This window comes from Mesocricetus auratus, unplaced genomic scaffold (assembly GCF_017639785.1).
Source record: "Mesocricetus auratus isolate SY011 unplaced genomic scaffold, BCM_Maur_2.0 Super-Scaffold_100008, whole genome shotgun sequence".
Lineage (NCBI taxonomy): Eukaryota > Metazoa > Chordata > Mammalia > Rodentia > Cricetidae > Mesocricetus > Mesocricetus auratus.
The window spans coordinates 87,859,808-87,887,054 of NW_024429192.1; the positions used below are offsets into that span (position 1 = coordinate 87,859,808).

Genomic DNA, 27,247 nt, shown 5'->3' on the forward strand with positions numbered 1-27,247 from the left:
AAGCATTTGGTGTTACTTGGTCTTACTGAGAGCCTTTGGGTTACAGAGCACTCTGCTAGCTCTATAAATGATGGGAGTGGAGATAAAGTAATGCAAGCCAGTGATGGCAGGTCAAAGGGTCCAGAAGTCAGGGCCAGAGAAGCTGAAAGGAAAAGAATGCATTGCTTCTAAATGGGATACACTTGGTGGCGTTTATCAGTTGTTTTTTGAGATAAGCTTGGTGGCATTTAACCAGTTGTTTTATGCTTCCAAACCAAGTATTTTGGTATCTCCTCGTAAGAGAAAGCAGAGACATAGCTGGGCAGGAACCAAAGGAAGGAAATCCCATGTGGACTCTGACCCTTCTCCCCTCTGCCAACCTAGATGCATGAAGCCATCCATTCCAAAGTCATTCTGCAGGTCTATACAGGCTCTGAGACCCATAGTTCCATGGGTCTGCTATAGGACTGCTGTGTGTTATGCTTAGCATTAGAATTTAGCAAAGTTAGAATGGCGGATTCATCCCAATTTACTATTACTCATACGCTGGGCTTTCTGTTATTCCTAAAGCACCAATTTTGAAAATGTTAAGGAAGTACATTACTTATCGTCATGAACATGTTGAGTGGATTTCAACAGTGTTGATAATGGAATGGCAAGTAGGCTTTCTAATGCAGACTTCATTCCTCCTAGTTATTAATGATTCATGAATAAGCTTATGATATATGCAAAGGTTATTTTATGGTATTAGTCCTTGGGTTGTGGCAAATGTTTTGTTGTTAAGCCAAAAATAAATTCAATGGCAAACCCAATACAAATGCAATATCATATACAATTTTAATAACCATAAAAGCACCATTATATAAGACACTTAAAGTAATAGTTCACAAAACATTAGAAAGAAGCTGTTGACCAGAAAATAAGTACAGCATACATCCCACATGGTCGTGTCATGGTCTCGTACCAAGTGAATCTGATTCCAGCCTGCTGGGATTTAATTTGGACTCATAAATTCATAACTGATCTGAGGGGCATTCCACAGTTTACTGTCAATACCACATGAAATAGCCTGTCACCTCAGTGAGCGTGACTTCACATTTCCTTGTATGACCTACACCCTAGCTGCTTCATTGCTTTGCACTCCTAAACATCCAGGTTGCTAACTAAGTACACGTTATAGCATCATTTTAGAAATCACTTGATGATTCTTTAAAACTGGTGTTTTTGCAAAAGCAGGTTTATTTACAGTGAGAGTAGGAGCCAGAGGGAGGGGTCTATCCTGCTGACACTGCAGAGCGCAGGGTCTGACTGTAAAGGTACCGGTTCTTCTTAGTTGCCTTTGTTCCTAAGAATCCACAGGCATGTTTAACAGTGACACATCATTACAATGAGAGAGGAAGTTCCCTAATGTCACCTTGAAGAGCAACATTCCCTTCTCTGCTTTCTAAAAGAAAACCAGTGCCGTTAGAATGAGGAGTTTAGTCTCTAGACACAGACTATCAGAGTAGTAATGGCACGAAGCTGCTTCCTGCCTCTGCCTCTGCCTCTGCCTCTGCCTCCCTCACTCTCCAGCTCTATGGAGAAGATGGATCTGTCTAAGACAGTGAGTGGTACTATAGCCCACAGAAATGTACCAGTAACACCTTGTTTATGACTGCAGCTAACTGATAATCTTAGATTTCAGGTTCAAATCAACTCCTTCCCTAGAGAAAGACCCTCGAGCCCTCAGCAGAACCCTCGGCATCAAGCCATATGGGTGCACTCCGACATTGCTTGTTGGAGATAACAAATATAATGACTTTTGTTCAGAAACTTCTGGGCTTTGGCTATTTACACTGGAATTAGAGCTCTGACTAAAACTGAACAAAGAATAAATACCAAAAATCGAAGTAGAAACTTCTTTAGGAAAAATCTGCAATGGCTGTGCAAGGATTGCTAATATCCATGGTGACAGCCACCTCTCCTGAAGCTCTCGTTGGAGAAGCCGCCATGAGCCCTTCTGTTGGGGAGCTCTGTGTAGGTGCTCCAGTACCCGGAACCACTGGAAGGCGCGCTGTTCCTGTCCTGGTTTCTGTTCGCTCTGCTTGGCTTTTCTGCATGAAGGACACTGTGAAAGGTAACATCGTGTTCATACCGTTCTTTCATCCGGTGTATTTTTTCTCTTGGTACTCCATGGATGTTTCTTCTACATAGAAGAAAAACCCCACAAATGTTTAGTTAAGGTGGGTTATCCAAACAAGTAGCTTACATTACAAATCCTACATTGCATGGCTCCTGCTCTGCCTCAGGACAAAAGCATATGTCCTATTGTTGAAGGGCCTCTGCAGCTCTACTGGCTCTTATGGGCATCCCAGAACAAGCCTGCGGCTAGCTTCCGAAAAGCTTTGTTTCTGGTGGTGTTGACATGAACAAACACCATATGACATAACTACTCATGTATTTAGTGATATGCCTTGGGTGACATGCATGTATCCATTATCAGTTTGCATCAGTTGGTCTCTGATACTGTCAAATGTCACTTACTAAAACAATCTTAAGTTCTAGAGGGCACAAATACCATCTGGGGATGTGGTTAGAAGTGGAATTGCCAAGATTTCAATTACAGAATAGAGTTCATTAACCTCGTCAGGTTTAACAATTAGGCAATGGAGGGAGTGACCATAGACTCGCTATGGAAATACTCTGCTTCTGCTGGATCACAGCTTCAGGGAACATGGAGAGTGGCTATCAGAAGCCATGCATTGAAAATCAGTTAGTATTATTTGGACACGTGTTGCTGTGTAAATCGAAGCAGCACTTGTAGCATGAATGAGCCACATTCTGCTTAACATTCAAAGGTCTTGCTTTAGCCTGATGCAGAAGCACCGCTGACATGTGCATCCCATGCAGAGGAAGTGTTTTCAATGCTCATTAATGAAGAAGCAACTGAGCATAAAGAAAGGTAAGGGCATCCTTCAAAAGGACCAAGTTCAAGCCAAGGGTTAGCACTTAGCATTATATTAGACATCTGACTCAAAACTCAAGTCTTCACATTAATAGTTCCAAATTTATCAATCTCTAAGAATTACCATTTCTGGCCTGAAAACTACAGTCCATTTCCAGCCTGAAAAGATGCTTTTGTTCGGTCTGAAATACCTGAAAATAGCAGGATACAGAATGAGGAACTAGGAAAACAAAGAGGTACCTTGCTAACTCTTGAACGTTGAATTTCCAGCGAGTGTCGGGTTCTCGGAATATAACTTCATAGTTATTCTCAAGTGCCTGATTTTTCAAAAGTACATAAAACATTGAAGACATGGCATGTATGCTTGGAGATGTTCGCGCTCCACTTAACATTCACCACAGTCTTGTCCAAATGTCCCCCAGTTTTACGAGTCATCCAGGCCCTGAGTCTATCTACTGCATTTTGTCCCCATATCTAGCCACTCATGTTGTGTTACATGTCTTAAAGTTTATCAGTTTTATCTAGTCTGACTCTGAGCATCCTTATGACTGATCACTGACCTCACGATGAAATGTCCCAAACACAGGTGTGAGCAATGAGCCTGGAGAGTTCCTAAAGTCATCTCCATGGTTATCATGGATTTACTTCCTCCCATCTTGGTTTGTAACTGAGAGTGCCACACAGCTTATGAAGTCAAAGTGCTTTTCACATATTTTATACAGTGTTTCTTGCAAATGCAGCTCTCCCTGCTCTGCAGTGCATGGCCCAATGCCCTGGGCCCCATTTTTGTGAGTTTCGATGATTAGTAAGGCTCTCATGTCAACAGCTAAACATTCTTTGCATTCATATGCTGACCACTTTATTCAAACAGCCTTTTGTTATCACTAGTGCTCAAGGTGTTATAAAATAGAATTAAATGAGCTAAGCTGAAGGACTCCTCAGAAGGAGGCAGCATGCATAAGGTCTGGTGTGCTGTGCTGTTACAGCAGAAGGGGTTACAGTTAATACTATACAAATCAAAACAGCCAGCAAAGAATTCTGAGTGTTCTCATCACACACCAAAATTGTATTTGTGATGACAGACAACCTAAGTTCCCTGAGTCAGTCATGATAACATCCACCAAAGCAGCCCACTGTAGTCCATGAATATGTAAGATTATTATTTATCAACTAATGAATGCATCTAAATATCCAAGTTTCTTCTCCGTCCTTTGGATAGTATGTTCTATTCGAATAGGAAAGAATTCAATCACCGTGTCTTAAGAACAGCTAATGACTGGGTCTCATTAACAGCTTTGGGTGGCTAATATCCAAAACTGAGAAGTGAAATGACTTCACGGAAACCACTGTCAGATGTTCCTTAATGCTGGTTTGGGTACACATCAGCTCTTCATGGCCCTGCTAGTCTCATGTGGCCTTGAATATGAACTGAAATGCAGGGTCTATATTCACCCAGGTTTCCACCCTGGGCCTGAGTAGATGTGTCAAGGAAGTGTCAGCAGACAGAAGTAAGGCTGTCTGTATAATGTTCTACCTAAATGTAGAACGAATCCTAAAGCTAAACTGCCTTGAGCCCCATGGAAGAGACATCACAACATACTGGGGGCCATGTGTAAGTCAAGAAGCCGTCTGCCTCCTGCTCTGCTCTGTTTGTGGAATGAAAACTTGTCCTCGTAAGATACAAACAATGTCCGAAAAGATCAGAATGGAGCCGAGTTGTGTGTTGATATTTGTGTTCTACTGCCTTAACAGGGTCATGCTGGTGATCCTAAATCTGTTTATAGACTAAGAAATTCTGTTGCCCTGGAACTCTAAGCAATAGAGGACTGAAATCCCCAGCCTGCAATCCCCAGCTCACTGGGACCCATAATCCTGCTAGTGTGTTCTCTAGTCTATAACTCACTGAAAGTATCAGTGGATGCTCACTCCCCTAAACAGAAAATAGCCTGGACTGAAAAGATAACAAGAAGGGAGGCAGGGGCAGGTAGATCTCTACAAGTTCAAGGCTAGCCTGGTCTACAAAGTGAGTTCTAGGATAGCCAAAGCTATGTAGAGAGACCATGTCTCAAAACAAAAGGAGGGAAGGGGGGACGACAACTCAGACCCTTTGAGGTAAGGAGGCTCCTCAGCAACTGAAGAGCAGAGAAACCCTAAGACAATGTTGCCTGCCCCCTGGGAGAGCTACCATTAGTGAATGTGAAATCATGGAAGGCCAGAAAAAGAAAGAACACAGGTTTCAACTTTCTCACGAAACGCCCCAAACTGAAAATTCAGAGTGATGCTTCTTCCTACCATGACTGCATAGGGCTTCATCTCCCAGGCGTGCAGGTTGGTGTTATCAATAATAATGGGGGATATGCCATTCTGCATTGCTTTCTTTGCTGTAACACAATGCAACACAACAATGAACAACATGCAGCAGTCACCAGAGCGAGCATCACCCACATTTTGTCACTTGCACTGCAGGAGGCCATCCTCGAACAGTGAACCGCTCGCTACCTAGTGCAGAACCATTCTCAGGGGGCTCCTTTTGCTGGAATCTACTACTGAGGGCAAGCCCTGCCATCCTGCTTGGGTAGAAAAGTGGCAACGCTTTTGCTTAAAGCTCCTTCCATGGAAAGTACTCATTTTGAAGCTGCTATAATCTACATGTACAACAGGGTTTCCCAGGAGTTTGGAAAGGAGTTTGTCACCTCTCTTCTGGTTCCACTCATGAGCTTCCTCCAAGAAGTCCGGGTTGAACTCATAGGCACCATCTTCCCTGAAGAAAAAATCATCGGTGCTGAAAATCAGGGCCCTGGGAAAGTCACGCTGCAGCTGTCTGCAAAGTGGAGAAATGGAAAAGGCATTTCCCAGTTACACTTGGCCGTGGGAGAACGGTTCCTCTCCATCTTTTAACAGCGAGCAGATTCTAATTCTGAGACCTCCACACTTTGAATTTCCCACTCCACTTAGGAGGAGAAGCAACCATCTCAGAGAGTCATTGGTCCTCAACGGGAGGCAGAAGCCTGAGAGGCTGCCTGTGCACGTGCCAAGCCTTGAAAGTAAGAGGTCACTGGTCACGGCCACCGCCTCGTGCAGCATCCAGGATGGACTGACACTCCAAAGCAAAGTTGAAGGCATGGTGACTGTTTCCTGAGGGACATCAGTTACCAGGGCCACTCCTCTCCAAGGCACACCAGTGCCCTCCCAGACCTCCCCTGGGGCACCGTGCCCCCACACTGCAGCCCTTCCCTCAGCCCCTAAACTCTTACCTGTCCTGGGTCCCATTCCTCGGAGCTCTGATCTCTGTAAGGACCCATCTGAGCAACTAGTTCTTGCTGAGGTATGAAATGTGGATAAAGGAGATGTGTGTGAGCTACCCTCTGAGTTCTAACAAAACCTAAACCAATGGAAAAAGCACAAGAGAAGGAGAGAGGTGAACCCAATAGTGTCCCTGTGCCTTCGGAGCTCTACCACTCGGGATCTAAATAGGAAAATGTCACAGGAAACGATAACATCACAGAGAGAGCCTTTACGAGACACGGGGGGGGGGGAGTTCTGCGGAAAAGTATTTCAAAAGAGGTTTCCACTTGGGATTGCTTTACATTTGGGGCAGGTGCTATTAAATCAAATAGTGAGGGAGGGGGGCGGTGCCGAGCTGCCGTGCCTCCTTTAAAAAACCTGCAGACGCTGATTACCTGGCAACACATGCTGCATGCCGGCGGCACACCTGGAAAGCACTCCTACAGCTGTGTGGAGAGTGGCGGGTGGGAAATACAATCCGAAAAGCAGGCACAGGTTCTGTGTGCCTTTTAAGTTTTATTCTCGGTACACACGGAGGTAGCTTATTCCCTCCCCTGTCTTGTTGTTGTTGTTGTTTTTTCAAGACAGGGTTTCTCTGTGTAACAGTTCTGGCTGTCCTGGAACCGTTCGTTAGACCACCAGGCTGGCCTCGAACTCAGAGATTCTCCGGCCTCTGCCTCCCAAGAGCTGGGATTAAGATTACTTTACTCCAGCAAGAATATGGAGCCGCAGAACTGGGTTCCACCCTCAGGTTCCCAGGCATCGTGAACTAAACTCAATTCTAAGACACAGAGCCCAATCAGTCCTAAGGACTCAAGGGGAAGCACTTGTGAGATGCTTAGCAATGTGAACAGCACCGCAAATTCCATTAGTAACAACTCAACCCCACCCAGACTGATGCAGGGACAGTGCACCTGCTCGCGTGTGTGGCCATATGGGGCTCTTTAGGTGACGCAGTGGATGTGACAGAGGGGAAGGGTAAGAGCTTCCACATTCCAGAAACAGCACACCAGCATCTCTACCTGAATTCTTCAAAAGGCCTGCCAGCAGAGTTGGAAATAATGACAAAATAAACTCATTTTGTTACAGGATACGGTGGTACATGGGTGGTGGGTAGCTTGATTTTAACAGCAACCCGACTGTCCTTGGGAGACTTGTGAGAAAATCGAGAAATATATTTCGCTTTTTTTTTTCTTTATCTCCGTGTGCGCCACCTGCACATGTGCCCATGGAGGACAGAAGAGGGCATCAGATTTCCAGGAGCTGGAATTACAGACAGTTACGCACCAGCATGTGGTACTGGGACGCAAATCCAGGTCTCTGCAAGAGCAGTTGGGGCTCTAAGCCATCTCATCGGCCCGAGATAACAAATTTCAGTATCAAAGGACTAGTGTCAGTTAGCCAGCCTATTGACAATTACCAGACACAAGAATCACATGGAGTGTTAAGGCACAGAAATAGAGGAGTCACTTTTCACAACGTGTGAGGCCTCCTACACAGTTTGTGTGGCATGTGTAGGACCAGCAAAACAAAGAGAATTTGGGTCAGAAACAACATTTTGGCAGGGAAACATTGCAAAAGAGGCAACATTTGACTTGGACCTCAAGGGTGGAGGAAACTTTTACCTCACATGAGGCGGGGGATGAGAGAAGGCGGGAAAAACATGCCCAGGGTATCTCTACACTGCAGTTTCGTTGTGGCAAACGGTTAGACATGCTGGACTCAGAGCTGAGAGCCCTTGCGGAGATGAGTTTTTTTTTCCCTGTGTAATCCCGAAGGACTCCCGCCTTGCTCTTAGTGGTTCACACTATGAACACAAGAGTCCGTTTCTCATGTTTTCTCTAAATAGACGAGGTGTGCACTTCACACTTCATTTGCCTCCTAGTCACTTCTAGAGAACATAAGATCACAGTCCTTTGTGATGTTTTACTCAGAGGAAAATTCGCGGGCCACCAGAGAGTCCTGACAGCAAATTAGCAGACAGAACTGCCATGCGCTTCGCATGGGTGGCACCCGTGGTTTCCCCCTTTCTCTGTCTTTTTACGTTTTTTTTTATACTTTTATCTAAATGCCAAATTAGTACCAACAGCCACAGCAACATCTTGCAAATTCAAGACAGTATAAACACTAGCTAAGCAGAAGTGATTAAGTGACAGTATTTAGACTGTAAATCTGAAGTGTGAGCAGTGTACCATTCCACTGGCACCAGGAGATGAGGGAAGGCCTCAGCCCTAGATTTTCTATGCCAGTCAGGAGCCTCATGCACTAGGGGAAGTGAGAAAATAAAATGCAACGCAGGAGAAAACAGACAATTACTTCCACATAGCTTCCCCTTCTTCACAGCCCCTCCCCCAATCATTACAATTACGAGAGAAACTCAGTCACTAATCTGTATTTCATAATTTATTCTCCCACGATTATTTAACCATCAAGAACTATAGTCGCCAGGTGGTGGTGACACATGCCTTTAATCTTAGCACTTAGATGGCAGAGGCAGGTGGATCTCTTGTGAGTTTGAGGCCAGCCTGGTCTACAAAGAGAGTTCCAGGATGGCCAGGGTTACACAGAGAAACACCATATCAAAACCTAGCCTCCCCCAAAAAATAGATTACTTGAATTTCAAAATTTCCACTCAGTCTCAATTTAAAATTATTTAATTCATTTTATATTAAAATATTTAAAATTTTTCTCTTACAGTTCCCAAAATATTTTTTCATTTGTTTCAAGTACCACCTTTGCTAATTGTGTCTCACTGGCGTCTTTCATCTATAATTGTCCTGGTATCTCTATGGATTTCCTTTTGGAAGAGTGCAGACGAGTTTCCTGGGTGTCTGCACAGGACTGGGTGCAGACTAGGTATTTTTGGAAGGGTGGGATGGAGAGAGGTGTGCTTCCTGATCTCCCGCGACACCCTGCCTGCTGTGCTCATGCAGACCCCTGCTAAAAGGCAGCATCAGCCAGTCTTCCACTTCCAAACAAGTTCACTGGCTTACTCAGTGATACTAACGTGTGTGTGAGTGCGAAACAGGGACACAGGACTGTCCCAGTTTCCGGCAGCCTTTCCTGGGCAATCCACACCTTTGAGATCCTGCAAGTCTTACATGGGGATCAAGGAGTCATTTGAAGTTCTTTACATATTTTCTATTTTTCAAAGATTTATTTATGATGTAGTGTTCTGTCTGCATGTACACCTGCATGCCAGAAGAAGGCACCAGATTTCATTACAGAAGGTTGTGAGCCATCAGGTGGGTGCTGGGGATTGAACCCAGGACCTCTAGAAGAGCAGTCAGTGCTCTTAACCTCTGAGCCATCTCTCCAGACACCTCTTTTCATATTTTCTAGGTAGAATTTTGTTGTAGTTTTGGTTTGGTTTGGTGTGTTTTTTTTCAAGACAGGGTTTCTCTGTGTATCCCTGCCTGTCCTTCTCTGTAGATCAGGCTGGCCTGGAACTCACAGAGATCCGTTTGCCTCCGCCTCCGAGTGCTAAGATTAAAGGAGTGCACCACCACCACCCAGCTAGGATTGTTTTACAAGGAGCCTTTTGTCTCCTCTTTTCAGAATTTGTTTGTTTGCTTACTTACTTATTGCTGTGTAGCTCACACTATTTTTGGATCCACAATCCTTCTGCCCCAGCCCCTACAGCTTGGGAATAACAGGTAGGCAGGTAGCACTGTGTCCAGCCCATGCTACACTTTGTCAGCTTGCTAGGAAACTCTGAGAGGCCTAAAGTTGGCTATGCAGACCAGGCTGGCCTCATGCTTGTGGCAAACCCTCCCGCCTCGGCTTTCCACGTGCTAGGATTACTGCATGCACCACTACACCCAACCCTGCCATTGTCCTTCCTCATGGGCCAGCTGTCCCGGGTTAGCTAGCGGTCCCCTTCAGGATGGCTCCTGTGTTTGCTGAGGAAAAGTCTCTTTTTTCTCTAATTAGCAAAGACACACATTGAAACATTAAAGTCCTAAATAAATAAATAAAGCTAGGCTCCTATATTTCTCCATCTAAAAATAATTTCTAGCATTTAGTTTCCTTTCCACTATGTAAAAGATGTTTTCTTTTAATTGTCTTTTCATTCATGAATTGTGTGTGTATGTGCACGTGTGTAAGATCAGTTTTCATTTATGAATTGTGTGTGTGTATGTACCTGTGTGAGATCAGTTTTTATTTATGCATTGTGTGTATGGGCATCTGTGTAAGGTCAGAGGACACCCTTTTGAAGTCATTTCTCTCCTTCCACCATGTGGGTTCCACGATAATCCTTGATGGCACAGTGCCATCACTGAGCCCAAATTTTATTTGCTTGTTTATTTATTCATTTATTTATTTCGGAGACAGTGTCTCACTAGGTAGCCCTGACTGGCTGACACTAGGAGAGATCAGCTGCTGCCTCCCAGGTGCCTGGTGAGTGCCTCCCAATGTATGCCTGGATACCCAGAGTAATTTTTTTTTTTTTTTGGTTTTTTCGAGACAGGGTTTCTCTGTGTAGTTTTGGAGGCTGTCCTGGCACTCGCTCTGTAGACCAGGCTGGTCTCGAACTCACAGAGATCCGCCTGCCTCTGCCTCCCGAGTGCTGGGATTAAAGGCGTGCGCCACCAACGCCCCGCCAGAGTAATTTTTTTATTTCATCTTTTTGTATAAAAACAAGAATGAGTTATAAAGCACACCAATTTTCACCAACAGTTTTTTTTCATAGCAAACTCTTTCTTACCACATGAAATATTCTTCTATGACTTTTTTGGTTAGTTGGTTGGTTTTGGTTTTTTTCCTAGACAGGATTTCTCTGTGTATTCCTGGCTGCTCTGGAACTCACTCTTCAGACCAGGCCGGCTTCAAACCCACAGAGATCCACCTACCTCTGCCTCCCAAGTGCCACCATCACTGGGCTTCTATGACACTTTAATACATGGTAGTTTACACTTATTCACAGGGATGCACCACAATTTACCTAACAATTATCCTATGGCTAACCAATGTACCTTTTCCTTCATGACCATCAAGACCATCTCCTCTGGTGTGTCAAACAGGGGCTCCTTATCAGCAGGGTTAACTTACTGAATTTCAATTCCCTATAGAAGAATTGCTTTTTAACTTTGTTTACAGCAATCTCTAGATTATAAAGTTTAAATGTTTATAAATGTACTCTAGTCACATGTAGCATCTTGCATTTTCAAATCCATGCCTTTCATGGTACATTAGAACAGTCTTTCTCACATGTCTATATTACATTTTCCTCCTTAGGCCATCTGAAATTTTGCTTATATATAGTACCAGTTGAGGATCTAACTTGATTACCTTTCTATCTAGGACCCTGGTTGTCCCCAAACCATTGTCTAAGTATTTCATCCTTCCCATCATCCTGAACCACTTCCTACACCATACCAAATGACTGCATATGACTAGAGTTGTACCGGACTTATCTGGTTTCTATGTTTGGATAGCATCCTCTTGTCTTCTTTTCTACTGGTTTTATTATATTTATAAAATGTAACCTTTAATTTATCTTGATGCAGAAGTGTGTCTGAACAATGTCAACTAAGAACACATCTTCTTTTGCTCCATGATGGTTCCAGTGACTCCTCCAGAGCAGTCAGCAGCAAACAGAAACCCATATGATCTCTCCTTAACCTTTGTACCATTTTCTGAAGTAAATAATAGTTCCTCCAGTTACAGATAAGGAAACTACCACTTGGAGAGATTAAATAACTGGCCAGGGCTCAGAGTTTCCAAGTGGCGCTGCCAGCATTTTACCTCAGGTCTAGAGAGAACCAGCCTGACTGACATCACATACTCTTAGCTCTTCTAGGTCTGAGAAAGTGCATCTCATTGTCTCACATACTGGCGACATGCACCCACAGTCTGGCATGTGTCTTAGCCCACAGCTACCATTCTGGGTTCATTATGACATTCCTTTAAATTAAAACAAAAACAAAAACAATTGATGTGTATATGTATGTGAATGTCTGTGTGTGTCTAGGCACCTTGCTTTTGCCTGGTGCTTCAGAACCCTTAGAACTGTGGGTGCTGGGAATCAAACCTTAGTCCCCTGCAAAAGCAGCCAGGGCTCTTAACCGCTGAGCCATCTCCAGCCCTGATGATGATTTTCTTACATGCCTATCATTGAACTCTGGTGACATTTCTCCCCTACTCCACCCCTCTGCGGCCACCATTTATAAGGGGTCTCTCAGTACCCCTGCTGCTCCAGCTTCCACCCCTGTTCTACAGCACAGGAAGAGGAAGAAGCCCTTGAACCTGCAGCTTCAACCACACACTGCCATGAACACCCAGAAATAGCAGCTTCTGTGACAGTCTTCTTGCGAGATATCTTGCAACCATTCATGCCATTACTGCTGAGCCTTCAAAGGTGTCACGTGTCACAGGCATTGCACAGCCTCTGTCACATCCTCCCGCTCATAATCACTTTCACATGTGTTCCTGTGTTACTGTGTGGTTGTCTGCATTTCGGCTCTACTAATCTCTGCCTCCAAGAAACTTTTAAATCTCCCAAGTTTACCCGAGAATCCTTTTACTTATTTGCTTGTTTGTTTGGCTTTTTGAGACAGGGTTTCTCTGTGTAGCTTTGTAGACCAGGCTGGCCTCGAATTCACACAGATCTGCCTGCCTCTTTAAAGCATGCAAGCATGTGTGCTCTCCTTCTCCCCCCTTCCAAAGGTCCTTTTCCTTTTTTAAAAAAATTAATTAATTTTTTTTTGAGACAGGGTTTCTATGTGTATCCCTGACTGTCCTGGAACTCGCTCTGTAGATCAGGCTGGCCTCGAACTCACAGAGACCCGCCTGCCTCTGCCTCCCGAGTGCTGGGATTAAAGGCGTGCACCACCAACGCCCGGCTCTTTCTAACCTTCTGCTTTTCAGTCAACACTTTTCCTCAGAGTCATCCCTTTTCTCTTTGCATCATAGAGAATCTTGCAACATAAAAGAGTTAAATACAGAGGCTGTGCGGGCAACGCTGTGACCTTGCGGGCCCCCACCCAGGCTTGCCAACATCAGGACCATCTCACGTTTGCTCTGTAGCTCAGTTGAGCCGGCTGCACGCATTAACCCTGCTATTCCGGGTCTCCTCTGTATATCACTTCTGCTCGAAGGCACTCCTCACCCCCCACACACAGAATTCCCTGTACTAAATACTCAATTCCCTACCACTGACATTATTGGGTCTACCTGGGTAGGACCTTTCCCCCCCCCCCCCGGCCCCCACTAGTGCTTCCCAAGTCCCCAGAACACTGCCTGAATATGGTAGACACTCGGTGGATATCTGTTGAGTGGAGAGATGGAAGAGTTTTACATATTTCACATCTGTTCATGTTGACACACAGGCTGAGTTCTTCCCCTTAGCTGTCACATCGCACGCCATTATCCACAAGATTAAAAAAAAACTATCATTAAATGCTTGCTGTGTGCCAAGTGCTAGTCTAATGGCCTCTGACTTCCTTATAATGCTCGACTAGACCAAGAAGATAGCAGTATTAAGAGCACATTACAGACTGGCAGGTGGCACCCAGGCTCTGATCCCACCCAGAGGTCAGGATGCTATAAGATAAAACTCAGCATATCAACGTCCACCCTTCTCTACAGACATTTGGAGTGCCTGCGATGATGTCATGAGCTAAGTCTCCTGGCCTGCACTGTGCTGATCTTGTGTGTGCATGTAGGGTATGCCTGGGGTGCACACCTCACGTGCAGTGCTCTGGAAAGGTTTTGGGAGTTTTCATTTGTTTGTGTGAGGTGCTTCACATGGTAACATCAATGCCTAGAAAATTACCTTATTCCTTCAGGACAAAAGGCATGTTCACTGAAGGGTTTCTGTGTCGTGTTTGCCGCTCTACCTTCAGAATGAATGTCAGGTACGCAGTATTTGTTAATACTTGGAGAAGGAGGAATGTCTCTCTCTCTCTCTCTCTCTCTCTCTCTCTCTCTCTGTCTCTGTCTCTGTCTCTCTCTCTCTCTCTCTCTCTCTCTCTCTCTCTCTCACACACACACACACACACACGTTCCTTTGTTCCACGGGGAGCTGACTGAGGTCTGGGCTTGCCAGCCCCGCATCAGGGGCTGACCCTGGGCATCCGTCTCCACTGTACCTCTCACTCCACCTGGTTATCAAAAACACATCATTAGAAACACAGCCTTCCACTTCCTGAGAAACCTCCACTGTGTCACCAGGCCACAGAGGCTGAGGGAACTCCGGGAACAGTCCCAGGCTGGCCTCTGGTTTACTGGTTTTTCTCTCCCTTCCAAAGCAGGCCATGTTTCTGAGATCCAGCAGCAGACCCCTACACAGCCCTCACCGTCATCATCTGGCAGAAGCTTCTCTTGTTAGCCGACACAAGGACAGTCTGCCATCTGTCTAACAATGGGACCTGTGCCCCGTGTCTGCACTCTGTCCATCAATCATGTGCGCCGGTTCTCAGAACTGGAGGAAGGAATCAGAACTGAAGCTTTTGTCTGTATTTTCCTCAGAAGTCTTAGGTCAGGGACAGCATAGGGTGCGGCTCTCTGGGCTAAGAGTCACTCTAGGATGTCATGTGACTGCTGTTTACAGGTGGCAGCAGCCACACCTTTGATCGTCTTAATTTTAAAGTCCTTCTTTTTTTTTTTTTTTTGATTTTCAAGACAGGGTTTGTTTGTGTAGCCCTGGCTGTCCTGGAACTCGCTCTGTAGACCAGGCTGGCCTGGAACTCACAGGGATCTGCCTGCCTCTGCCTCCCGAATGCTGGGACTAAAGGCGTGCACCACCAGTGCCTGGCCTTAAGGTCTGTCTTTAATATAGATACCAGATAAAGGGGCTGGCACATCAACTGTGTTCATGCATCTGAGTGAGTGGCAGAGCTTTTCTTCAGCCTGTGTATTCTTCACGTTGCACACCCACTCTCTCACGTCTGCTCCCATGAGCAGCCCCGTCTTTGCTCCCTTCTTTTCTCAAAAGCGGCTTTAGCATCTGGGCTGAGTCTCGGGAAAATTTCCAGTGGTACCTTTTGTTAACAAATCTAGTCATCAACTCTTTAGTGAATGCCTACAAGATGCAGGGCTTCCTTCAGAGGCAGGACAGAAAATAGAGTTTGTTTCTTTAGACAGGGTCTCACTATCTAGTCCAGGTTGGCCTCAAACCGACAACAATCTTCCTACCTCAGCCTCAGTGAGTGCTGGGATTACAGGTATGTAACACGTCTAGTTTAGATATGGTTCCTGACTCAAAGAACTTACATAACAAAGACAAAAAAAATTTACATCACACCTGGAGGTGGTGGCCCAGGTCTTTAGTCCCAGCACTCAGAGGCAGAGGCAGGCAGATCTCTGTGAGTTTGAGGCCAGCCTGGTCTATAGAGTGAGTTCCAGGACATCTAGGGCTGTTACACACATACACACACACACACACACACACACACACACACACACACACACAAACCCTGCCTTGAAAAGATCAAAAGGAAAAAACAAAAAGAACTTACATCTCATGAAACTTACAATCTATTTTTTAAAAAAGTGTGTGTGTGTGTGTGTGTGTGTGTGTGTGTGTGTGTGTGTTGGGGGAGACGACATCTATTTACAAAAGGAAAGTCCAGTACGAGCTAAAATACTGCAGAGTCCCCTTAGATAGCAGAGGAAGCCCCTCCTCCCCTCCTCCTTGTATCCCCAACTCTACAATCATACTTCAACAGGATGCCCGGTAAGTGTGGGAAGTGGCAGAGGAAGATTTGTGTCTGAACAGCCCCACCCCCATGAGCTCACCATCACATAAGTGTGCTGTGTCCCAATCCCAGTGCTCCCATGTATGAATAAAAACCACAAGACAGCTCAGCAGTTAAGAGTACCATTTGTTCTTGCAGAGGATAGGGTTCAGTTCCCAGCACCTACGTGGTGGCTCACAACCATCTGTAACTCCAGTTCCAGAGCATCCAAAGCCTTCCTCTGACGTCTGTGGGCACTGTGTGCATATGGTACACATACATACATGCCGGCAAACATCCACATGAATTCATAAGAATGAATAAATCTTGCCGGGCGGTGGTGGCGCATGCCTTTAATCCCAGCACTCGGGAGGCAGAGGCAGACGGATCTCTGTGAGTTCGAGGCCGGGCTGGACTGACAGCCTCAAAAACAATACAGAGAAACCCTGTCTCATAAAAACAAAAAAACAAAAAACAAAACTAAACAAAAAAGAATGAATAAATCTTAGGAGCACTGTGTCACTGTGTGCTGAGCCCTTCTCCAAGGCTCCCTTCCTTTTCCTGGATTCTTACCTTGGTGCAACAGAAAGCTTTCTCCCCAGTCACGTACAAGATGCAACACAAAGCCTTATGCAGGGACAGTTAGAAACCTAGCTCAATTGTTCCTCACACTGCTTCCCCCAGTCCCACACGGTTAGGCAGATTTTAGATGACTTGAAGGAACCAAAAAATAACATCTTACTGTATTTGTTAGAATCCAAACAGCCCTGGAAAGGCACCCTATATAGTGACTTCACTGCAGCACCAAGAAGGAAGGAAGTTGAATCATAAACATCCAATCATATGAGCCGATTTAGCGACTTGGGACTTGGCATTCCTCTCTGGGTATAGCATGCTCAGTGTAAACACAAACACTTCAAATCTAAAATCTGCTCCCAGTGGAATGCATCAGCCAAAATAAGAAATTCCTTGGTAATATTTTTAATTAGGAGGAACATCTCTTATTAATACTGACAATAGTAAAATTTAGCTTCCTTACCCTGAGACTTCAAATTCATACTCAATTAGACTCCTAACACGGAGGACATGGAGGATTTTCTGTCACACTTGGTGTTTCAGCAGACTCTTTTATCAGGCCCCTCCCACTTCCTTTGCTCTCGTTCAAGCCTGGGGATGTAGGTCTGTGGTAGTGTGGCTTGCCTGCCATGGGCGGGGCCCTAGGTTTCTGCCCAGGTATGGATAAACAGTGATGGCAGTGGGCTTGGGATTGATTAGCGGAACACTAGAGAAGCTTCTTATGTAGTTCCTTAGCTTTTCCTGTTGCTCTTTTATTTCTTCACATGCAACCCTCAAACCACACCTGCAGCACTACATGCCACCATGAGAGGCGTCTTCCCTGCAAGGTCCCAGCAGTGCCAGGAAACATGATGAGTGAGGTTCCTATATAATGGAGGCTACTTTCCCTAACATGCCTTTTAGTGAGTGATTACAAACCGGCATGGCATGGTAAACTCCTACTCCTTACAAAATGCATATAGCACTCAGTCTCCAATCACCTACCCTCCAGAGGGCAGCAATGGAGGAACCCTAGTCAGTAAAATTTAGGAAAAATCTAAAACATTAGTTATCATTTTCCAAGGTGGCCTAAATGACCAGAGATCTGAGATGTCACCTGCCCAGTACTGTATTTGGATATACAAATAGTGGAATGTTGCAAACTTTTGTCCTGGTCTTCCTTTAGTTTAGCAGAGCTGACACCTCATCTATACTCTGGTCCCTGTTCTCAGTGTCTCTATAGTCCACTGCTGGCATTCCTTTCTCCCTACCTGTTTGTCATTGAATCTTATCAGAAAAGCACCCTTCCATGTCCTGAGAACTATCTGGAGATGTGAAGGAAGAGAAAGGACAGCTACTAGGCAGCAGCCTTTGAGACTAACTGAATATGCATTAGGAGTCATTTGTGATGGTGCCGAAGGGATGAAGACTGCAAAGGGACCAAAATGCAATGCAGTGAGGTCGCCACATCTGGCTTTCACTGGTAAAGGTAAAGGTGTGGCGGGGAAAAAAATCCATGGAACTGACAGAAGAATGAAGAAGTTTAATTTTCCAAACAAGGTTAACTGAACGAACAAATGACTAAAAAGACTCCTATTGCATTTCACAAAAGGCACATTAGTTGTACAAGCGCACAATGGAATGTTTTATTCAGACACAAAAATTATGTCGTTCTCATACATGGCACAAGTGTGAACCTTGAAACAGTACCCTTAGCCGAGACAAAGGACAGATGCTTATGACCCACATACATGACGTCCTTAGACAAGCAAGAACACAGAGACACCCAGTAACTCAGAGGAGACAAAGGAGAGAGAAGGCATCAGGGGGCACACAGCTTCTGTTTGGGGGGATGAAATACAGTGACAATCGCTGCATGTGTACTGATATGAATCCTTTAAAGCGGTGAAAATAACCACAACAGAGACGTTTAACCACTGCCCCCCACACACACACACTGGAGCACAAACACAAAGGGAAGTGCCAAGGCACAGCCACAGACCTGTTGCTGAGGCTGCAGGAAAAGGCAAGCGCAGAATCACATGGCTGGGTCATGATGGCAGTCCTGGACCACGAGGCCAAATAAAGGGCTCAGGACTGGAACTCTAGTTCTACTTCCCCACCCAACTTTTCAAAACTATTTTTATTGTTTGTGTGCATGGTGTACGTGTTAAATGGTGTACCACAGAGACTGCGATGGCCGGAAGACGACCCTGAAGTTAGTTGTTTCCCTCTACCTTTCTGTGGGCTCTACGGATTGAACCCAGATAGTGAGACCTACACAGCAAGCACTTCCCCTGCCCAGCCTTTTCCTGGGCACCATGCCTGATGTTTAATCATGTCCTAGATGAGCCCTGGATTCACTGCTATGAAAGCTCCCCTTTAGTCAAGCCCAGCAGATCAACAGGCTCTTTCCCATCCCTGCTCCACCTCCTCTTCAAGGTCAAGACAGAACTGCCTCCACGAGTGTGTGTGTGTGGGGGGACTCTGTCCTTAGCTTTCACCCTCTGCACAGGCTCCCTTATCCCTGAAGGCTATCAGCACCAATATGCCGTTTCATCGCACCCTACTTGCCTACAGGACAGAACGGATGGCTAATTGTCAGCTTGTTTCCACTTGTTATTGAGTATAAGTCTCAGTAAGCAAGGGAACACCGCCACTGTTGATTATCGGTTGACTAACACTAGCCACAGATGGTACTCATGCATCCCATGGCATCTGTTTACTATGCTATGATCTTCACAATGAATGGATTTGTGGAGTGCTAGCTGGTGTTACTAGAGAAGAATCTAGGGAGTTAAAGAATCAAGATAAGGGCTGGAGAGATGGCTCAGTGGTTAAGAGCCTGGCGGCTTTTCCAGAGGTCGTGAGTTCAATTCCCAGCAACCACATGGTGGCTCACAGCCATCCGTAATGAGATCTGGTGCCCTCTTCTGGTCTGCAGGCATACACGCAGGCAGAACGTTGCATATATAATAAATAAATAAATCTTAAGAAAACAAGAGATAAAATGTCATTGTCATTAAAAGTTCATTTCCTTATGAGTGAGTGTCCTAGAATATGTCCAACTGGAAATTAACCCTTGAAAGACATTCACTGACAGAGTGACATAGTTAGCTAGGTCATTAAACAAACCTTCTGTTCAACTGTGACTTGATTTTTCCTTTTAAAAGTTACCAAGCAGGCTGGAGAGATGGCTCAGAGGTTACAGTGCTTGTTGCTCTTCAGAGGGCCCATGTTCGACTCCCAGCACTCACATGATGGTTCATAACCATTCTTAACTCTAGTGCCGGAAGATGTAGTACCTTCTTCTGACTTCTCTGAGCATCATGCACATGTGTGGTAAACATACATACATAAAGGCAAAGCAATCATATATGTTTAAAATGTTTTTCTTTAAGTTACCAAGCAACAGACAATTGTTGCTGAAAATTAGAAAACAAATGAAGGAAAAGTCACTACTAAAAATCAACACCTATGAGTGTGTACTTATCTCCTCACAGTTATTTTTCCCTAAGAATCTATACAGACCCTTTTCTTTGAACATAAAACAGGATGTGTGTGTGTGTGTATGTGTGTGTGTGTCTGTGTGTGTGTGTGTGTGTGTGTGCACGAGTGCCTTTCTTCTTATTTTATTTTTCATTTTTGAGACAGGATCTCATGTATCCCAGGCTGGTCTTGAACTTACTATGTAGCCAAAGATGACCTTAAACTCCAGATCCTCCTACTTCTACTTCTCAAGAGCTAGGATCACAGGTGAGCAACACCATAGCTGGTTTCTGAGACGCTGGGCTTTGTGCAGGCCGGGCACACACTCTATATCCACTGAGATACATGCCCAGTCCCATGTGTATGTTTAAGACAGGAAAGAACACATTTACAGGTCAAATATATATCTGTTTCCACCAGGGACTGTGTGACTCATACACCAATCTAACTTTATATTTATTATTTAATATTTTATATTTAATACTTAAGTTGCCTGGCATTTTTTTCTGCCACACAAAATTTCTGATGAACATTCCTCTGTGTCCGTGTGCTGGACCAAGCATTTCCTCAGGATGAGTGCCCAGAACTTGAATCACAGCAATAATCCCTTTTCCCCAGTGATACTTAACTGAACTTGGGTACTAATATACATTTAGAGAGTGCACTGACTGGAGTACTATGATGTGGTTAAAATTTTTAACCAGATAAAATCCAATCTAAATAGGAGGCTGGCACACGCCTTTAATCCCAGCACTCCAGAGGCAGAGGCAGGTGGATCTTGGAGAGTTCGAAGCCAGCCTGGTCTACAAAGTGAATTCCAGGACAGCCAGAGTGGTTACACAGAGAAACCCTGTCTCAAAAAAAATCCAATTAAAAAAGAAGAAATCCAACGAGTTCAGATTTTTCCATATCCCAGCCACTTAGACATAGGTAAATATTCTAGAATAAAACATTGACTTGAAAGACAAAACAGATCCTATTTTTAAAAGAGATTTTTATTAGTTATTTAGTCAAATGAGATATAAAAGTTAATCAGGAAAAGATAAGCTCATATTTGCAAAAACTAACTTCCTCCAATGTTAAAGAAAAAAGTTTTATTAGTCTGATTTAAGAAATACATGTTCATTATAGAAAGTGTGGAAAACATGTAGAGAAAACGACTCTCAGAATCTAGCAAATACATACTAATAACCTTATAGTTTTCTATTTTCTGCACAAGTGTATTTTAAAGCAAGTTTCCATTCTCCTCTCTCGCTGCCAACATGGTTGGCGAGGCTAGGCTGTGACTTCCTGACTGGTTCTTAAGGCTCCCCACCCCACTGAACTTTATATAAACCACAAGGCATCTGGAAGCATGCAAGGCTCCTGAGCCCAAGGCCGACAGTGACCAGCACCCCGGCACTATGGGCCCTCCTCCACAGCAAGCCAGGCTTTGCCTCCATACCTGGAGTTCATCTCAGCCTCTCAAGCACCTGTCTAGTAAATATGCCTAAAGTGTATGTAGCTACCACCTTCAAGTTTCAGGGGGTAACCTCAGATTCCATCTTCACAAACTTCCTGTGAGAACAGGAAGGATCCCATGAAACGCTCTAACTTCATCACCTCTTAGTAACCCAGAGGCAGAGGGGCTTCTGAGACAGCAGCTAGCTAGTGGTGAGGGACATTTACAGCAGGTGTCCCTCTTTCAGGCAGGGCTCACTGCATCTGTCCCTACAGGGGTTTAATGAGATGTTCTCTTGTCCGATGTCTTCTGTTTAGTCAAATGTCAAGCAGGAAATCAAATATTAAAAGTGTAGAGAATTAGAGACAGAAAGGAACCTTACAGAGCACCCCAGCCAAGCCCCTGGCTTCCCAGTGTCTTTCTCATTTCTAATCCCCACACTACACGGCTTCCTTTCTCGACAGGGGTAGAGTTGACTTGGCCAAAGGAGTAACTTCCTTCTCTGACTTTCAGTGTGTGATGGTGGTTTACAGGCTGGCAAAGTGAAAGTGAAATTGAACAAGATTTCGGCATCCTAGAGACATATGGTAACAGATGCACCATCGTGAACTGCTGTATCACAAAAACAAACAAGCAAAAAAAAAAACAACAAAAAACAAACAAACAAAAAAACAAAACCGTTGTGCCGGGTTTTCCAAGGAGGCTCTCCGCACCATCCAACCCCAAAAGGACCTACAGAAGTGTGACTTAGAAAGTGTTACGTATCCCTTTAATTTGCCAGGGTAGCAATTTTTATACCTAAATGCGTCTACTCCACAAATCAACTAGACCCCAATTACAAATGTCAGCACCTTATAGGCCACCTCAGTTTCCCCATCATTCACATCCAAGACTCAGGCCCTCCTCCCCCTATGATGGCTACCTGGTGCCATGGAAATCAGCATGTGACCGCAGGGCACCTTGATTCTTCAGCGATTCCGGGGTCCTATGGCTAGCCTTATCTGATGAGATGGAAAGCTCACAGGTGGCAAGTGACTGCTTCTAGCGACTAGTGCGTGCCAGATAATGTTCATGGAGGGTTAGGACATGGCCCTATCTTCAAGTATCTCACAGAAGGAAAGACCAATCCCGTGCAAACTAAGCGCAGTCACAGAGATGGAAACAGGAGCCAAGGCGCTGAGAAGAGCGGCTTCCAGGGCAGGGTGAGGCAGCTGCGAGGGGAGGTAACAGAACCGGTTTTTAAAGGCTAGTGCAATCAGTCGGGCAAAGGGTGGCGGTGGGCAAGCCAGGCAGGAGGGCCAGCATCATCAAGCACAGCAAGGAGAGAAAAAGTCCAACGTTGCTGGAACACCAAGTGCAGGGCAGGGAGTGGAGGGCGTTCAGGCTGGAGCGGTGGGCCTAGCAAGGTGCAGCAGGCAGCAAGCCCGCGCAGTTCTCTCTGACCCGGCACCAGGAGGGCCGCTTACGCAATTCGCAAGTGAACGATTTTGGGCGCCCGCGGAGAGGCTGTCAGTGACGATCGGTGGTGGCGCCGCCAGCCCCCCTCCCCAGAGCACCTGTGCGCCTTCGCAGCCGCCAAAGCAGACGCAGGCTGCGCCGATCCACCAGATCTCAAAGCGAACCCCGGCCCCGGCCAGCACTGCGTGCCCCCCACCCCCGCCCTGGACCCCCGAACTCGCTCCGGTGACAGTGCCTGTTGACGCACCGTGGCGGCTGCCTGCGCGCCAGCGGGCGTGGAGCGGGTTTGTTTCTCTGCAGTCGCTACCAGGTTTTCCCGAAGAGCAGTCCCCGCGGGCCTCCCCGACCCGGGGCGGGGGGCCGAAGGCTACCTCGGCTCGCCGGCAGGCACCAGGCCGGGCGCGGCGGGGAAGGGCCGGTGGCGTCTGGGGCTTTGCGCAAGGCGCAGTGCCGAGGTCCGTCCTCCCGGGCCGGCGAGCGGCAAAGGTCTCGGGCGCGCGGGGCAAGGGCAGGGGCGGCGCGCGAAGCCGCTCGGGGCAGGGGCGCGCGTGGGCGCCAGGCCGCTGTCATTACCTGGCCAGCGTGGTTTTCCCCGAGCCCGGGAGGCCGCGCAGGAGGTAGAGGTGTTTCCTAAAGCTGTGGCGACGCGGAGGTGGCCCCCGCGCGGGTGGCGGCCGAGGAGGCGGCTGCTGTTGCTGCCGCTGGTGGAGGCTCAACCTCCCAAACGATTCCAAAAAACTGTCCTCCATGGGGAGGGGGCTGGCGGCGAGAGCCCTGAGTTCCCTTCCTGAAGTCACGGTCTTGGCCAAAGCTGTTGTTTTTGTGACTCTCCGGCCATGTGATAGATGGAGGGGCGGGCGCTCGGAGCCCAGCCCCTCCTTCCCAACCGCGCGAACCGCGGGAGGGGGCGTCTCTACCTGAGAGGAGGCCGGGGTGCTAGGAAACTGACAATCAGGGAAGCGTGGGTGACGCAGCCCTCAGAGCCCCCTCCTGCCTCCCAATGTCTTCCGCTGTCCTTCCCGAGGGAAGGGGCCCCGGCACCGGGACACAGTGGGAGATTTTCCTGCAGTCACTGTGGAAGCCCAGCCCTCTGCTACAGCTCTGCCTCATCTCACTTCAGAAAGGCCTAGACCTTGAAAAATAGTTTCCGTTGGCGATTAAAGAATGTGACAAGCACATCTGAGCAGTAACAGAAAGGCCATTGTCTCCCTACTGCGTGTGTACCAGCATCTGGCTGGCGTTCTGAGGGCTGATGCACACTCCTCCAGGGTGCTGCACCATTTCTTAGTACCTCTATCTGCCTGCCAAACTATCTGGAGAACGCTTTAGGCAACTTAAGTCTCTTCTGGCTCCTTAGGTAACTTAAGTCTCTTCATACTCCTTAGGTATCAGGTGGATTTATGAGGCTGCATAGATTCTTCTCTACTGCCACATAGCAGGGGTGATTGTCCTGGGACTATTTGTAAAAAATCAAGTTCAAGTTGCAGGAGTTGGTGACAACCATTGGCAGGCACTGGTTGTGACTCTTCACTATTTCCCTATAGAAGCAACAGGATGATCCTGGTTTTTGGACCCAAACAGATAATGTTCAAAATTTACATCCTCAAAAATCTGAGATATTGGTGACTTTGGCTACAATTACTAAAAAATAAAAACATTTTATGCCTGGCACCTAAGGTGTGGACATTATGAGAAGGGACTGTGGGGAAGGAAATGATCCTTCTAAGACTTAGAATCTACATTTCCCGACCAGACCAGCCTTAGGAAGGGGCTGTGCAAGCAGGGAGGGGCTGCCTGATGATCTCTCTAGCTTTGGGCTTCCCCTGGGTTGGGTGTGGAAGTGAGGTGGGCTGCTCTCCTTGGGAATTCCCCTCACAGCATGAAGCATACTTCCTGGGTCCTTAGTACTGCAAGGACTGCTGTGCATGCTGAGGAAGATGCATTTGTCATAGAGTAGTGACCTTTAGTGTGTCTACACATCCCTGACAGAGTTCACATGTGGGGAAGTGAACCTAGGATCTCCTGCACACCAAGCACACATTGACAAACATGGTTTTGCTCAGCCTCAAATTCTACCTTTCTCATTCCAATCCTTCTCTGTCCAGTAAGGAACTACTACTAGTCACATGAGGCTGTGTCACATGTGGAGTGTGGATAGTACAGACTGGGATTAAAATACACTTTGAGGGTTGAGGAGATGTCTCAGTGGGCAAGCATGAGGACACGAGTTCAAAGCCCCAGCCCCCATGTAAAAAGAAGGGCATGACTGTACTGTACATGCTGTAAGCCTGGTGTTGAGAGGAGTGGAGATGGGTGGCTTGCCAGAGCTCATTGATCAAGCAGCCGAGGAGCTCCAGCTCCAGCTCCAGCGAGAGACCCTGTCTTAAAGAAGTAAGGCAGGGAGCACAAGACACCTGGCCCTGCAGGCATGCACTGTCACACTCTCGTGTGCACACACATGTATACACACATACATACACATACATGGCGATAGAGAGACGGCTCAAGGGTTAAGAACACTTACTTGTTGCTCTTCCAGAGGACTGGATTTTGGTTCCCAGTACCCACATCAGGTGGCTCATAAGCACCTTAACACTAGTTCCCGGGAATCTGTTGTACAGAACTATCTTCTGAACCCAACAACCTCCACCTTGAGGTATTCAGCCATTCCAGCTTGCAAAAATCCTAGCTTGTTAACTATTTATATCCCCTACTAGAGGGGTGGGGAGGAGATCATGAGACCCTCACCTGTGAATGCATCTCCTTACCACCTGTTGTATGCAACTCTGTCCTGTTGTATGCAACCTTGGGAAGGGGCTGGAGGATATTGGCGCAGAAGACTAGTAAAGAGGGCTCCGTCTGTGTGGCTGTGAAAGAGCCTTCATCCCTGCCTTTTAGGGAAGGAGCTTTTACAACCACAGGTAAAACCACTGATCTATGCTCTGTAAGAAAGCCCGAGAAACTCACTGGATGTCTAGAGTGAACTTTGGTGGAGCCCTGCCTCAGTGTGCTGTTAGGACAGTAAGAAAAGGGTGTTGTTTATGTCTCCCCTTGGGAAGGGATTTTAGCAACAGGATCTAGGGCCTTTCTGGTCTCCAGGGGCACCCAAATATGTGTGGCACACACATGCTCACACATATACACACACACAGATGAATATTTAAAAATACAAATCAGGTGTGGTAGCATGTGCCTTTAATCCTAGCATTCATGAGGCAGAGGCAGGTGAATCTTTCTGAGTTTGAGGCCAGCCTGGCCTACAGAGCAAGTTCCAGGGTTCAAAGCCAGCCTGGTCTACAGAGAGAGTTTCAGGATAGACAGGACTATACAGAAAACCCTGTCTTGAAACACAAAACAAACAAACAAAAAAGAGTCAGAGAAACAAGAAGTACAGTGCAAAAGAGAAGCTGGGCAGACAAATTCTTTGCATAACATGATGTGGACCTCCCACCTGGCCTACCCCACTCCAGCATGCCTACCCCACTCCAGCATGCCCACCCCACTCCATCATGCCCTACCCCACTCCATCATACCCACCCCATTCCAGTATACCCTACCCCGTTCACTCTTTTATAAACTTATGAGGTTCTAGGGACCAAACTCAGCACTATGGAATGCCCAGTGTATACTCTACTACTAAGCACAATCCCTAGCACCATAGTCCACTCTCTTGCTGTCAGACACTCTCTTGCTGTCAGAGGTAAGGACTGCATCTTCCATTTCAGTGGCACCTGATGTCTGCCACAGGCACAAGGACATTTGGTGTGACTGCACAAGTTTAAAGAAGATGCCCACGGCGGGGAGTAGTCCTAACCATTTCCCTAAAGCTTCTTTCTGGGAATTGGAAGGTGATAAATGTGGGGAAAGGTGTAGAAAGCTGCAGCATTCTAGAAGCCAGCATAAGGCTTGTGGCCAGGGAGCCGGTAAGCATTATTAAACCATAAAGATGTCCAAATTAGTGGCTGCCCACACCATGCCCACTGTTTAATATTTCCAATACTATCCTTAGGCACAGCTACAGTGGAGTGGCTTCTAACGTGTTCACCAGAAAGCCACAATGTTGTGCTGTTTAAGGTACCAAAGAAAGAATTTTCCAGATGCCTGTCTCCTCCCTGGCTGGCTGTTTACCCCCTCCTCCTAATTCTGCCTCCCTCCTGGTAATTCCCTCATCCCTTTTCTAGATGACTTAGAGAAGCTGTAGGAGGCAGGGGGAGGCTAGGGGACCACAGGGCTAGTTTAAATTAAATTAAGCACATTTAGTCCTAGCTAGTTGGGCGGCTGAGACAGAGCACTGAAAGTTCAATGACTGCCTGGGGAACTCAATGAAGCCCTGTCTCCAAACAAGACTGCAGGAAGGGAACAAGGACAGACATGGGGCAGATGTGTGCTGCCAGAATCCTGGGTCCTGGCCAGATA

General features: G+C 46.4%; 1 protein-coding gene across 3 annotated transcripts; it reads right to left on the bottom strand.

The window, feature by feature from the left end:
* Nucleotides 1-797: 797 nt before the first annotated feature.
* N4bp2l1 (NEDD4 binding protein 2 like 1) lies at nucleotides 798-25,761 on the bottom strand. 3 transcript variants are annotated; one of them, XM_005083166.4, is made up of 5 exons: nucleotides 23,405-24,462; nucleotides 5,617-5,744; nucleotides 5,216-5,304; nucleotides 3,164-3,240; nucleotides 798-2,164 (listed from the first exon to the last, which is right to left on the bottom strand). In XM_005083166.4, the coding sequence occupies exons 1-5, from the start codon at nucleotides 23,578-23,580 to the stop codon at nucleotides 1,915-1,917; spliced, it is 720 nt and encodes a 239-aa protein (XP_005083223.1). In that variant the 5' UTR covers nucleotides 23,581-24,462; the 3' UTR covers nucleotides 798-1,914. The 3 variants fall into 3 exon arrangements, with proteins under 3 accessions (XP_005083223.1, XP_021090401.1, XP_040607359.1); XM_021234742.2 differs by lacking the exon at nucleotides 3,164-3,240 and adding an exon at nucleotides 3,048-3,114 and having other exon boundaries at nucleotides 1,978-2,164; nucleotides 23,405-24,848; XM_040751425.1 differs by lacking the exons at nucleotides 798-2,164; nucleotides 3,164-3,240; nucleotides 5,216-5,304 and adding an exon at nucleotides 3,048-3,114 and having other exon boundaries at nucleotides 23,405-25,761.
* Nucleotides 25,762-27,247: the final 1,486 nt, after the last annotated feature.

What these genes read in the sequence shown, in the direction of transcription:
- N4bp2l1 (XM_005083166.4), bottom strand. Translation starts at nt 23,580, where the DNA reads ATGGAGGACAGTTTTTTGGAATCGTTTGGGAGGTTGAGCCTCCACCAG. An exon ending in GGGAAAACCACGCTGGCCAG is followed by an intron (nt 5,745 to 23,404) that starts GTAATGACAGCG and finishes TCCACTTTGCAG; the next exon opens with ACAGCTGCAGCGTGACTTTC. An exon ending in TGAAGCCCTATGCAGTCATG is followed by an intron (nt 3,241 to 5,215) that starts GTAGGAAGAAGC and finishes TTGAAAAATCAG; the next exon opens with GCACTTGAGAATAACTATGA.